This window comes from Temnothorax nylanderi, unplaced genomic scaffold (assembly GCF_030848795.1).
Source record: "Temnothorax nylanderi isolate EJ_2023f unplaced genomic scaffold, tnyl_v1.0 TNYL_tig0158_pilon, whole genome shotgun sequence".
Classification (NCBI taxonomy): domain Eukaryota; kingdom Metazoa; phylum Arthropoda; class Insecta; order Hymenoptera; family Formicidae; genus Temnothorax; species Temnothorax nylanderi.
In genome coordinates this window covers 401,999-415,853 of record NW_027249220.1, presented here as the reverse complement: position 1 = coordinate 415,853, position 13,855 = coordinate 401,999, and the positions used below count along the sequence as shown (strand labels likewise).

Sequence of the window (13,855 nt, the reverse complement as noted above, 5' to 3'; positions counted from 1 at the left end):
GAAACGTCGAGGATTGAATTAATGTAATTACGACATTATACGCAACGTCAGTTTGGTCAAACAATACTGCTTATTAAATTTTCACTGACGAAGAAAAAAAGTTTTTTAATTTATATGAAAATTATCAAGACATATGAGAACCAATATCAGTTAGCTTATTAAAAGATTAATGCATAGATTATTTGTAAATTATGAATACAATTCTCCAGTACTAATTTACCGTGAAGAACATGACCTTTTAATATAGGTATGATTGTACTCATATAACAGTTTTTTTCATTCGCTCATATTTCTGTAAGATATTATCTAAGCAGAAATTCTTGTTATTTATGCGTTTTCCTATTACTTTAAACATTACGCTTTTGATTTACAAAAAGAAAAACTTTCTATTTTACGTTTCATAAAACGGTTTTTGTCCATTTGAAATTGGGCGCTGCCCTGCGCTACGCTATTGCGTCGTCTATAATTGAAATTCCGAGATTAATGTATGGAAATTAATGTGACTACTTTTTATTGAATGACCTTCGCCACAGCTCGTATACCCTGGCGAAAATTAAGAAGCTTTATAAAGCGTTGACAACCGTTCAATGAGGGTTTTTTGAGAGTTTATACGCTTTCAAACTTTATAAGAACGCTTACACAACGCCGTTGGATTTTGAACGCTTTCAGAACGCTTATAAAACGCTGTATATAACGTTTCATGAAAGTTCTGAAATGCTGAGGCAACGCTTTTCAGAGAACGCTCAGTAAACCCTGCGTGCAGAGAGTTTGCTGTCAGATTTTTCAAACGTTTAGCAAACGCTTTTTCCAAAGCCGTAAGACAAGCGTTTTCAATCCGTTCAGCAAACGCTCTTCCGATGGCGAATTGTAGAGGCGCAGTGAACGATTTGTAAGGCGTTAACGCAAACGGCTTGGAGACGCCCAAGAAACGCTTTTCCCGACTCCGTAACACAAGCGTTTTCCCTCCGTTCAGCAAACGTTCTTCTAACAATGCCGCTAGGCGGCGTATCTTTCTCGCATTTAAAATACATCCAGCCGCGTATATAAGCAGACCCCCTGCGAGGCGAAAAGCAGATTTTAACATTTAACGCTCTTTACGCCGTTTCTTCTAACGACAAGAGTAAACGCCCGTTAAGCTCAATAGAGGCTGCACGCTGCAGTTTTCAATGATGAAAGCAAACGCTTTCGACTTATCAGGGCTGCGTTCGAAAACGTCACCCGAGTGCACACGAGTATACTCCCTTCTCTTTCTATCTCAGCGAGTTAGGAGAAGGGAGTATACCCGCGTGTACCCGGGTGACGTTTCCGAACGCAGCCTAAACGCTTAACAGAGGATCTCTAAATGTTTTAAAGAACTCTCAGCAAACGTCATACGTCATGTAAACGCTGTGCAAACTCTCAAAAACGCTATATACAAACGCCTTTCAAACGCTGCAGCGTTGCAATTTCCGCTCTACGAACTCTCTACTGACCGTTTCTAAACTCTCAACGAACTTCCGCAAACGCTCACGTAAACATCAAACAAACGTTTATAAAACTTCTCATTTTCGCCAGGGTAAACGCCAAATTCTTGACGCAATCAGGCCTGCTTACAGTATTCGCGCTCTTATAAAAAGCCAGGAACTGTATAGCTGTTTCTCTTAATTGTCATCAAGTCTTCAACAGGGAACGTGAGCTGGGTTTAGACCGTCGTGAGACAGGTTAGTTTTACTATGTAATTTCAATGTAACTTCAATGTAATTTTTTATAAATGCGCTGCGTGGGACGTGGTGGAAAGGCGACCGCGCGGCGCAGCGGCTCGCAGGCGAATTAACAGGGTGAAAAGGGATAAAATATGTTTTCCTCAATATCTCTTAAGGTTCGATGAGATATCGACTTGGTTTTTGCTTACAAAACTTATCCATACAAATGCTTAAAAACAATTCAGGATTTTGCCCTATCAATCTCTAAAGGGGCAAATCTAGATTTGAGGGTAAATTATAGAATCCTTCGCATACCGTAGCAATAAAGCACGGAATATCAAGCGAGTATGCAATACATTCTTTTTATACATATATTTCTAAAAAAAATGTACATGTTTATATACAATAACTAAAAATATACCCAGGAGAAATTGAAGAGCATAAAATAAATTATAGACAAAATTATAGAAAATTTTATTATACACACATTTTTGTGTTTATTTAAATATTTTTATAAACATATAATATAAAGAAATGTAATAATAATTATAATCGTTAAACACTTTTATAAATGTTAAATATTTTTATAAACATGTAATATAAAGAAATGTAATATAGAATATTAAACGCTGTAATTTAATGAATAACAATTTCTGATAAAATAAAGAATTTTTTAAAAATATAGCAGGTAACTTTTATTATTATTTTTTTGGTTCAATATTATAGTAATATTAGTAAAGTTATTATAGTATCTTTGTATTCTCTTTTATTCTTTATTCTAATAATATAAAAGTATATATCATTAATTATGTTAAATATAAATAACTTTTAACAACGATAAATTTACATGTTAATATGTCAGTCAACACTTATTTCACGATGAGATCTGCTGAATGCAGTCACAGGAAGTAATTATAACAAATAAAACACTTGTAATTCAAATCCTCATAAATTCTCAGAGTATTCAAAATACTGAGTCACAAAGTACTCGTTATAAGGAACTTTTGAGGAATATTTCAAAATAAATTAATTATGATTAATTCTTTAAAAATTCTTTAAATATTCTTTTCTCTAATTTTGTATTTTTTAAAATAAATTCTCTATGGGTATACTCTTATTCATGTCTGTGCTATCTGGAATGTTCCTATTTAAAATTTTCGACTTGACTCAAGTTTATTCTATTTCCGATAGTTTCTGGAAAACCGAAATACCACTGTTAGATAGTTCAAATAGGTTTTGTGTTCATGAAAATTGTTTCCCTAATTTCTGACTATTATCTATTTCCGATAAAAAAGAATGGGACGTATAATCTGAAACATCCTGTATACATACATACATAGATATGTACATACATGCATACATACATGCATACATACACAATGTGCGTTCACACATATACATGCAAACGCCGCACACACGCCCAACGTTATCCGCGTACATAGATTTGAAAAGTAAATAGAGACATAAATTTTGTACATTGCGTTTTATTCATATTTAAGGGAGTGAAAGAGGATAAAATACTGAGACGAAAATTCTTCTGTCATTTTTCTCTTCGGTCATTATCTCGCAATGTTCGTTCGGGACTGGAAGAGCTTTCCTTTTATGAGGATCACGAAAATAGAAATCAAAACAAAAACAATTGAAAAACAAAAGTCATTCACGCGTAAGAGCCACCGCACAAGACTCTCGTATGGTCACGTAGCGTAACGTAACGTTAGTCAACGCACAAGAAACGTATCGGTTAGAGCCTCCGCACAAGCTCTCGCATGGTAACGTAACGTAGATCAACGCACAAGAAACGTATAACGCCGTAACGGCCGTAACCAATATACGTTTCTTGTGCGTTGGCTCACGTTACGTTATGCTACGTGACCATACGAGAGTCTTGTGCGGTGGCTCTAATGCTGGTTACATATATTTTCAGTAAGACGTAACAGTAAAGTTTTGACCAATCGCGTTGCTTGATTCAGCCGTACGTAACCGAATTGAGTAGCGCGATTGGTCGAAATTTTACTGTTGTTACATCTTACTGAAAGTGTATATGGCAAGCATAACAACCTTATGCCGTACGGTACCTGAATCGTCGTCACTTTGTATTCGTCATCCATAGGTATTTACGCTCTACACATATTATAAATAACTCAGTGAATAATGACCAGAAAGAAAAGTGACACAGAAACTTTTGTTGGGACACTATATACAGGGTGTTTATTTGAAAAGTTTCCACGTAAATATCTTTCTTCCTACGCTTTTCACAAAAAAAATGTTTTAAACAAAAGTTGTACGGCTTCCCCACCAGCACGCGAACGACGGGCGAACGTTTGGAGAACGATTTCTCGTTTGGATCGCGCGTAATCGTGTTCGCGTGTTTTTGGTCCCAAAATAATCCTGAGGCATTGTACTTTAAGAAAATATCACGATTCGAATTTAGTGCTAGCTGCATAGCGTTGAAATTAATTAATTAACTCATGGAGCGCGCGCGCCGCGTTCTAAAGTTCGTTACTGAATCGTCAAAGAATTAGGTGCTCGTGTGATTATGGTCCCAAAATAATCCTGAGGCATTGTACTTTAAGAAAATATCACGATTCGGATTTAGTGCTAGTTGCATAGCGTTGAATAATTAATAATAAAATTGCCAGTTTGGTCGAACAAAACTCCTGTGTTATTGAATAATTAATTTATCCGCGAAGCGCGCGCGCCGCGAATAAACTAATTAATTTCAACGCTATGCAGCTAGCACTAAATTCTAATCGTGATATTCTTTTAAAGTACAATGTCTGAGAATTATTTTAATACTATAATCATGCGAGCAATTCGTAGACGATCAGGTGACGGAACTTAGTTCTCAGCGCCAACGGCTGGTCTAAGTTAATTATCGTAATTGTTTTATATATCTCTCTCTCTCTCTTTATATATATATATATATATATATATATATATATATATATATATATAACCTTCTTCAAATAACTATATGTTTTCTCTATACTACATACGTGCTCTCACGTACATTATTATTATATGTGTACTAGTTGTGCATTAAAAATTTTATAGTTATTTTAACATATAATTATTTTAAGAAGATTCTAGCGTTATTCCTTAATCTTAATAAACAATTTATTTTTAAAATTGTTTAAAACATTTTATATAATATTGTAAAAATAATATTTAATTATATTTTTAATTCACAAATGTTATTTTGTCTAATCCATTGCAAACTAAATGTCATTAAATTTTTTTGAATGCCAAAATAAAATTTATAAGATGTTGATTTGATTGCAATATAAACATGACAAATCAATATGAGATAGTATATCAAAGGTTGGGTACATGTATTATACCTTCATGTTACATGTTTATGTTAAAATAAATAATAAATATTTATTGAAAAACAATAATTTTTATGTGTTGTGTATTTATTAATAAGTAACTGAATGCAATTTGTTGCAATCATAATATTCAAACTATATGAAAAATTATGAGTGTCTTAAATTTGTTGTTTTAAGCAATATAATTGTTTTAAGATTAAAACAACTATATGTTTTTTTTATACACATGCCTACTACACGGAAACACCATCAAAATAATTGTAGTAATAGGTCGCTGAAATATGATGATAATACTGTAAAAAATTTTAACATTTTATCAGTCAGTTTAAGTATTCTACATAATTATTTTAATAGTGCAACAAAATTATTTTCAGATCTGTATCTAGCTGAATTTTTAGATACTTCAGCAAAACTGTTCTTTCCGTGTATACATACGCGCCTACGTATACTCATGCGCGCGCTACATATATACATAGAGTAAAATTGCCAAATGTGTACTGATTGTCTAAATCATATATTATTAATATTTATATTATTACTTAATATATTATTACTTAATATAGCCCCTCCCCCGCCTACGTGTGTACTGTTTATACACACACAATTAAAGTATTATTTAAAAATTTATATTAACTTTCCACGCGTGAAAAGTTCACGTATGTACTTTGTAAGGCACACTATGTGTCTAGTTTAAAAGATGTGGAGCTCCCCGCAGGGGGGCGGAACCTACTGCCTCCACGCATACACTTTTCACGCGAACCGAGGTTCACCCCCACCCCCCTGCTTTCGGGGGAGGTGCGGTAGTCCCTCCCCCGCCTACGTGTGTACTGTTTATACACACATAATTGAAGTATTATTTAAAAATTCATATCTCAAAGCGAGCGTTAGTCGATTATCTGTGTGAATATTTGTGGCGATATACAATAAAAAGAATTGGAGGAAACCCATTTTATGCGCTACAATGCATAGTTTTCGAGATATCGATTTTTAAATGTAATAATAGCAATGTCGTTGTACAGTTGTTTGGTGCAACTTACATAGCGTTACCCGGAATGCCGCGTGGAGACGTCCACCGTGCATTCCAACATATAGGACAAGGAAAAGACAAATACAGGACAGAACTAAGATTAAGACAGACATATAAGACATGGACATTTAATTTTTGCCACGCGTGGTAAATTGCAAACCCACATGTAATACCGTACAACAATATTGCTATTATTACATTTAAAAATCGATATCTCAAAAACTATGCATCGTAGCGCATTGTGGTTTGCGGCATTCTTTTTCTGAGCGAAAAATCTATCAAATACACCTATCAAATTGAGGGGCCCCGGAAATAACATTATCTCCGGAGCGTCGACAGTACGCTATCTCCTTATTATTTTTTTTTATAAAAAAGTTGTTTTTTCTCTTGCTTCAGATTCACGATGGTACTTATAGAATTAATCGGGGCTTTCATTATTGCCCTAATTATATATTTATATTATAAATACGATTTCAATTTCTGGAAAAAAAGACACGTATTTAACCCTACACCTTCGTTTCCAATGGGAAACATAACAGCCATCTTGACAGGAAGAAAGCAAGCAGGCGAGTACCATTTCATTAAATAAAAAATATAAATAATTTAGATGGAAACGACAAAATTGAAATTTAAAAGTAAAAGTAATTTACAAATACAAAGTTTTTAATATAGCAATATGGTAAATTAGGATTGTGTGTAGAATAAATCCCAGATAGATTTCCATTAACATTCATATTCAATCAAAAAATATATGACTAATTGATAAGTTATGTTTTCATTTGCAATATAATTCTGCAAAAAATCATTTTTACATCAAGGAACAATATGCCAACTAAATAAAAAAAATTTTTATAAAAAAGAAGTCTTATAATATACTATTCGTTATATGACTTATAAATACCACAATTTATTATCACTCTTTTTTTTATAATCATTACAGATATGTTTATACTTTTACTAAATTCTTAATAATTTACACTGATGTTTTTATTTGTATTTTTACTTTAAAAAAATCGTAGAATTATGTAAAAGAAAAATTTATCAACAGGTGTATATGCTCATGATGTCTATTTGAAATATAAGGATCATCGTATTTTTGGAGGGTATGTGTTTTTTAAACCAATCTTGGTGATCGCCGATCCCAACATTATTGAAATAATATTGAAAACGAAGTTTCGAAGTTTCCACGACCGTGGCCTGAACATTAATGAAAAAATAAATCCATTGTTCGATAATTTGGTTTTTATAAATGGAAAGAAATGGCGAAGTTTACGCAAAAAATTAAGTCCCACTTTCAGTACGAGAAACATAAAGGAAATGTTCGATATTGTGAAGGAATGTGGGGAAGAACTTACAAACTATCTGGAGAATAAAGCAAAGATGAGAGATGCCATTGAAATGAAAGATATTTTTGCAAGGTATATTGTTTTTAAGACAAAAAGTGTAAATATTATAGGATGAAAGAGAATAAATAACATATTCACGTAATGAAATTCTTTTAACTTAATTTTTATATATATCAATCTTTCTTTATTCATTTAAGTTATTTCTTATATAATTTTATAACATCTTTAATATTTCGTACCTTTCGATAAAAGTTACTAAAAATTAGTTACCAATTTGACCAACAGATACACGACTGATGTGATCATGTCAACTGCTTTTGGTACAAAGTCTAACTGTATTCAGGATCCAAATAATGAATATCGAAGGCAAAGTAAAAATATTTTACGGATGAAAATTTCACGATTTATCCTGGGTATGTCTATGCCGGGAATTATGGATTTCTTTTCAATTCCCATCATAGACCAATCTATCAACAGCTTTTATATGAACATATTTGAAGAGAATGTAAAATATAGGAAAGCGCATAAAGAGATAAAACGTGATTTTATGAATCTCCTTATTGAATTGATGGACAAAGATCCTGACAATGACGAGAAGACCGACGTAACATGTAAATATATATTTTTACATATTATATTACATTAATACCCGCAGTTTCCCTATATGTCTTAAAAATTTACATCTATTATCTCATGTTGCAGTTTTGTAAATCAAATAATTAAGATTTTTTTTAAAACAGATCATTAAAAAAACTACATTATTTTATTCACTTGCAGCAACCGTAAGTAAACTTACCATGGTGGAAGCGGCTAGCCAAAGTTTTATCTTTTTCCTAGCTGGCTTTGAAACCTCTGCGGCAACATCAATGTTCGCCATTTATGAATTAGCAGAAAATCAAAATATTCAAGACAAAGTTCACAAAGAAATCGATGAAATATTGACAAAGCATGGTGGTCTGACCTATGACGCTGTAAGCGAAATGACTTATCTTGAAAAAGTAGTAAATGGCAAGTATTACAATAAGTAACAAAAATATTTCGTTATTAATATGTAAGTTTAAATAAATTGCTTGTATTTTTGATCAAATATATCTTTATACCTTTCTTTTACATATCCAGAAACTCTTAGAAAATATCCACCTATTCCAATATTGCACCGAATCTGCACTGAGGAAATAGACTTGTCAATAGTGAACAATGTGAACATCCGCGTCCCCAAAGGGACTCCTATAGTTATACCGGTGCTTGGCCTACATCGAGATCCCTCGATATATCCAGACCCGGAAAGATTTGATCCGGAACGATTCGCAGCAGACGAGAAAGCGAAAAGGCATCGTTATACCTTTTTGCCATTTGGAGACGGGCCTCGTGTCTGCATTGGTGAGGATGTGAATAAATCCATTAATATATCTATAATTTATATATCGAATTATTGTTTAGAATTATTTTTATAGTCTTGTACATGTCTGTCTTTTGCATTTTATTTCACAATGAGGAGCGTCACAATAGTTGCGTCTTAAAGACTTCTTTGATTATATTTAAGAAATGTACACTGAGAAAAAAAGTGATTGGATGAAAAAAAATATAAGTTGGTTCAACAAAATGTCTCATTGCGGGGTGCCAACGAAAGATGTATTTATTGCAATAATATTTGCTATTGCAATGTTAACATTATAATTTATTGTTTCAACATCATATATTATTCTCTATATATTTTTTCTGATTGCTAAAACGCAGTCTTTTATTAAAAGTATGCTATACATAGTTGGAGTATTACCAACAGGTTTCTAACAAGATTTGAATTATATAATCACAACTTAAATTCTTTGAAATACAGGTTTAGTTGGAAAGAAAAAAGATATAGTTAATAGAGAGGATTACGTATTTACCACCAATCAATTGCGAATTTACATTCACAAAATGAATATGTAGTTATCGCAATGATTTTTGTAATTGACAAGACACCGTAATTAATAAAATTGCATTATTTTACTTAAATATTTATTTATTACTTATTTATTTATACATGTGGCGGTTGGTCGACTGCCACATATATAAATATATATAAATAATAAATAATTATCATATCTATCACCCGAGTGATGGATTTCAATGATAGAACTGCGAGTGAAGACGCTTTCGCCGTGGGCCCTTATTTACGGTCTCTGATCAAATTTTAAATTTGAGAAATGAGGCCACCTAGCGGTGAAAACGTTTGTCTCGGTAATTCCGGCAAAAATTGAATTATATAAATAACATTTTTATTTCTAATAAAATAAATATATATTTGTCAAAATGAATTTTTTTGGTGACAGAATCAGATATTGCTTTCAATGGCGTTTTTACTTACACTAAATAAATATGTATACTGATCGCAATAACGTAGGATTAAGAGGATTGCATAGTTATATTTGAGCCAATCTTATCTACTTTCCGTTGAAATAGAAACGTACTCATAAAAATGTTTGAAATACTTGACAGAAGTACAAGGTCTGTCAATTTAATTACCGGATTGACAACACTGCACTCGCATTGCGGGCGTTATTACGAATCTCAATCTCTACAACAGTGTGCTTGTTTCAATCACAGTACGGATTAACGCATTAAGTATAATTATTTGTATCAATTATAGTATTTTAAAATCAAGTAAATTTATTTGCTATTAAATATTTAATTGGTGAAATTACATATGCATTTCAAGCAACGAAATGTGTCATTAAATCAAAAAATATTTTCAATATTACTGCGTTTTTTGAAACAAATAATATGTAGTTCTTGGATTACACTTCCCATATAATAGTATTAAGAGCGTTGTAGTTGAATCAATTAAATATTTTTCAATAACACAGATGCTATTGAACCATCAACAATTTTTTTTCTCAGTGTATTCGGTAATTATTTAGAATATTTAGATTAACGTCCCCCCCCCCCCTCCAATAACTTTAACCTTGACATATGTTATCAAGGACATAACCCTGAGTAACTTTTCTTTATAACTTAATCGTCGGTCATTACTTATTTAAAAGTTGAGAACAAAAAAGTTCGAGAAATATAACAGTTTGTGTCAGTGCTAAAGGAAGTAATTTACTGATATATGTGTGTATAGACAGTACACATGTAACCGTACAATAAGGGCCGATATCACAGTCTCCGATTAACGTGATCCTCCGATTAAACTCACTCTGCATCTCTTTCTAACTGTCTTTTCGTCTCTTTCTAGAAAGAGACGAAAAGACAGTTAGAAAGAGATGCAGAGTGAGTTTAATCGGAGGATCACGTTAATCGGAGACTGTGATATCGGCCCTAAGAAACCTTGTTTTGCCCTATAAGCAGATCGGCGTTGGGTGTGGTAAACCTCGCTTCGATCCACCCCATCCTGTCTTTGCTTACAGGGCGCAACAAGATCTATATCATTGTACGGTTCAGGTTTTCAACTTTTCACGCGAATCGAGATCCACCCCCACCCACACCTCCCCCGCTTACATGTGTACTGTCTATACACATATATCAGTAAATTACTTGCCTTGGCAACTGACACAAACTGTTAAATGTAGAAATTCGTGTAGATACATAATAAAACTCGACAAGAGTAACGCAAAGACTGGTAATAGTAGAGAAATGAAAGCTTCTAATAAGCAATAATAAACATTGTGATATCCTACAGTAGGTCTACATACAAACTCACTATTCTTACATACACGTTGTTCGAAAATTACATATAGTTCTTTAAATTCGTTTGTTCATAACTTTTAAATAATGACCGACGATTAAGTAATAAGAAAAAGTTACTCAGGACAACATATATCAAGGTTAAAGTCATTGGAGGAGGGTACGTTAAACTAAATAATCACCGTTATTAATTAAATATTTTTATAAATATTTTTGCGAAAAAGAAAGAAACTAACATATTTTAATTAAGTGTAACTTAATTAAAATGTACACTTAATTATATGTCAGGTTTCTCTCTTTTTCGCAAAAATATTTATAAAAATATTTAATTAATAACTTAATTAATAATTTAATCTTCTAAATTTTTGTATGGTTTTTTTTATGAAAAGGATGAGTAAATACTTTTCAGATTGATAAGAAAAAACTTGCTAAATCTATAATAAGTTACTACACAAATGTTTTATAAATTTTATTCCATTGGTATTATTAATTTTTAGGAAAGGAATTTGGATACATAGAAACAAAAGTTGGACTCGTGTCTCTTCTGTTAAAATATATATTTAAACCTCATCCCCGGACAGCGAAGCCACTCGTTTACAACGAGAAATCACTTGGTCTCGCTATAAAAGGTGGTGTTCACCTTATTATCGAGCAACGATAAAAATAATTGCGCTCTTCCTTTTTTTCGTATTTCTAATGTAAGTCTTGATATAATTTGTGTTGTGATATAAGTTGTGTGACTATATTTGAGTTAAGTCTTGTGTACACGATACTAGAAATCGGTCCGAGTTTCGGTTTAAGCCAATGAAACTGCTGCTTTTCTGTAAGAGCTGCAAGTTGATTGGCTTAAACCGAAACTCGGACCGATTTCTAGTATCGTGTACACAAGGCTTTAGAGAATCGAGGTCTGTTCTTTGCAGCTGAACTGGCTGCACTAGTTCAGAGTTTATCTTTTTTACACCACATTGAAAGGAAAAGGATGAATTCTGAACTAGTACAGCCAGTTCAGCTGTAAAGAACAGACCATCGATGCCGTCGCTGTCGCTATCGCTATCGCTATCGCCTATTGTGCAAGGGGCTTAAGGGCCCGGACACACACTTTTTCGTAACAGTAACAGTAGGATTTCGACCAATCGCGTTGCTCGATTCGGGAACGTACGGCCTAAATTAATATTCAATTTAGGATATTTTTAATCAGTAAGCTCATATGTAGTGCCCGACACAGCCCGATTTTGCATTTTTGCTCTTAAAAATTTATAATAAATAAAATACGAGTTAAAGTGTTCACTTAGTGCATAAAGTGCACTGCCACTATAGGAACCCCTTACCCTTATTCTACATAGAAGTCGTAGTCGTGAGTTGTAAGAAATTGACCAATCACAGATTGAATATTCTCTTCAACTTCCAATGTGATTGGTCAATTTCTTACAATTCACGACTACGACTTCTATGTAGAATAACCTTTAAGTTCCCCTCTTTGTACTCCACTTTCCATACATTAGTAAGCTACATAACCTCTGCCGACTTATTTGTCAATATAATTGTCGTTGTTTTTATCTAGTGTTGAATTAAGACGTTGAATTAAAGTATACAGGTGAAGGAACGAAAATAGCGTCAACGTACACAATGTCCATATTCGCGAGGCGAATACTTTCATCCAACTGTGACTATAATTTTACTCTATTCTACGCGAGAACAATATCACTCCTACAGTGATGTATTTAGCAACATGTTTCCGTTTACAGTCTCGAGAGAGTGGCAATGTTTGCGACCTGTCATCCGTAATACCTATCTACGACGATGTCAGCTATCGACTCAGACTCAACCGAGTACGGAAAAATCCGGTAAACTTCATAACATATCTATATATCTATATGCATCTAAATTTATGTCGAATACTTTTTCTTCATTTCTGTACAATCTTTCATCCTTTACAATTACAGGAGATATAAATGTTAATATCATTTTTATAACGCAATATTCCTCGTTACACCTAGATCTATCTGATGTCTCAGAAGGCTCAGAGGTCACGACGTTAGATCCGCTGACACATCCAGACTTCTTCCAAGTGCACAAGCTGTTCACCGTGAAGGATCTGTACGACGCGAGAGTGCACTTCGGCCACAAGGAGACCGCGCTGAACGAACACATGGAGACATTCGTATTCGGCTCCAGACTGGGACACCTGATAATCGATTTAGACCAAACCGCTGAATTGTTGAGACAGGCGTTGAACTTCACTGCACATATCGCCTTCAGGGGCGGCATTATCCTGTTCATCTCGCGCAATCCTCAGGTCACGCATTTAGTGGACAAGACGGCTAAGGAATGTAAGGAATTTTCGCAGACGAGATTCTGGCGGCACGGGCTGTTCCCCAATTCGAGAAATCAGTTCAAGGCAACGACGCGATTGCCGGACCTGTGCATCTTTCTTAGTACTCTTGACACCGTCATGTCCGAGCACACGGCGGTCAGACACACGGCGAAGATGTGCATACCCAGCGTCGGCATAGTCGACACGAACTGCAATCCGAATCTTATAACATATCCCGTGCCCGGAAACGATGATTCTCCATCTGCCATCAAGCTCTATTGTTCGTTATTCAAAGAAGCTATTCTGAGAGGGAAAAGGGCTAGAGAACGGCTGATGCAATATGAAGAATCGACATAAATCTGATAAATAATTCGTGGCTAAGCAAATATGTATAAATATACACGTAAAAAATATAGCAGATGAAATACACTCTTTTCTTTAATCGAAGAGCAGAACCGTGAGTAATAAAATGATTTTAAAAAATCAAT

General features: G+C 33.7%; 2 protein-coding genes across 2 annotated transcripts; both read left to right on the top strand.

Annotated features, from left to right (window-relative positions):
- Positions 1-6,407: 6,407 nt before the first annotated feature.
- On the top strand, positions 6,408-11,836 carry LOC139777710 (cytochrome P450 6k1-like). Its single transcript, XM_071715280.1, has 6 exons — positions 6,408-6,604; positions 7,087-7,456; positions 7,670-7,995; positions 8,162-8,392; positions 8,504-8,764; positions 11,551-11,836. The coding sequence occupies exons 1-6, from the start codon at positions 6,442-6,444 to the stop codon at positions 11,712-11,714; spliced, it is 1,515 nt and encodes a 504-aa protein (XP_071571381.1). The 5' UTR covers positions 6,408-6,441; the 3' UTR covers positions 11,715-11,836.
- A 692-nt stretch (positions 11,837-12,528) lies between these two features.
- Positions 12,529-13,796, top strand: Mrps2 (mitochondrial ribosomal protein S2). The gene is made up of 3 exons (XM_071715243.1): positions 12,529-12,716; positions 12,799-12,897; positions 13,051-13,796. Exons 1-3 carry the CDS (start codon positions 12,680-12,682, stop codon positions 13,722-13,724), a joined length of 810 nt encoding a protein of 269 aa, XP_071571344.1. The 5' UTR covers positions 12,529-12,679; the 3' UTR covers positions 13,725-13,796.
- Positions 13,797-13,855: the final 59 nt, after the last annotated feature.

Excerpts from the sequence above, each read along its gene's own strand:
- LOC139777710 (XM_071715280.1), top strand. The coding sequence starts at position 6,442 with ATGGTACTTATAGAATTAATCGGGGCTTTCATTATTGCCCTAATTATA. Across the intron at positions 7,457-7,669 it reads ATGAAAGATATTTTTGCAAG|ATACACGACTGATGTGATCA; the intron begins GTATATTGTTTT and ends TTTGACCAACAG. Across the intron at positions 8,393-8,503 it reads TCTTGAAAAAGTAGTAAATG|AAACTCTTAGAAAATATCCA; the intron begins GCAAGTATTACA and ends TTACATATCCAG.
- Mrps2 (XM_071715243.1), top strand. The coding sequence starts at position 12,680 with ATGTCCATATTCGCGAGGCGAATACTTTCATCCAACT. Across the intron at positions 12,717-12,798 it reads GCGAATACTTTCATCCAACT|TCTCGAGAGAGTGGCAATGT; the intron begins GTGACTATAATT and ends TTCCGTTTACAG. Across the intron at positions 12,898-13,050 it reads ACCGAGTACGGAAAAATCCG|ATCTATCTGATGTCTCAGAA; the intron begins GTAAACTTCATA and ends CGTTACACCTAG.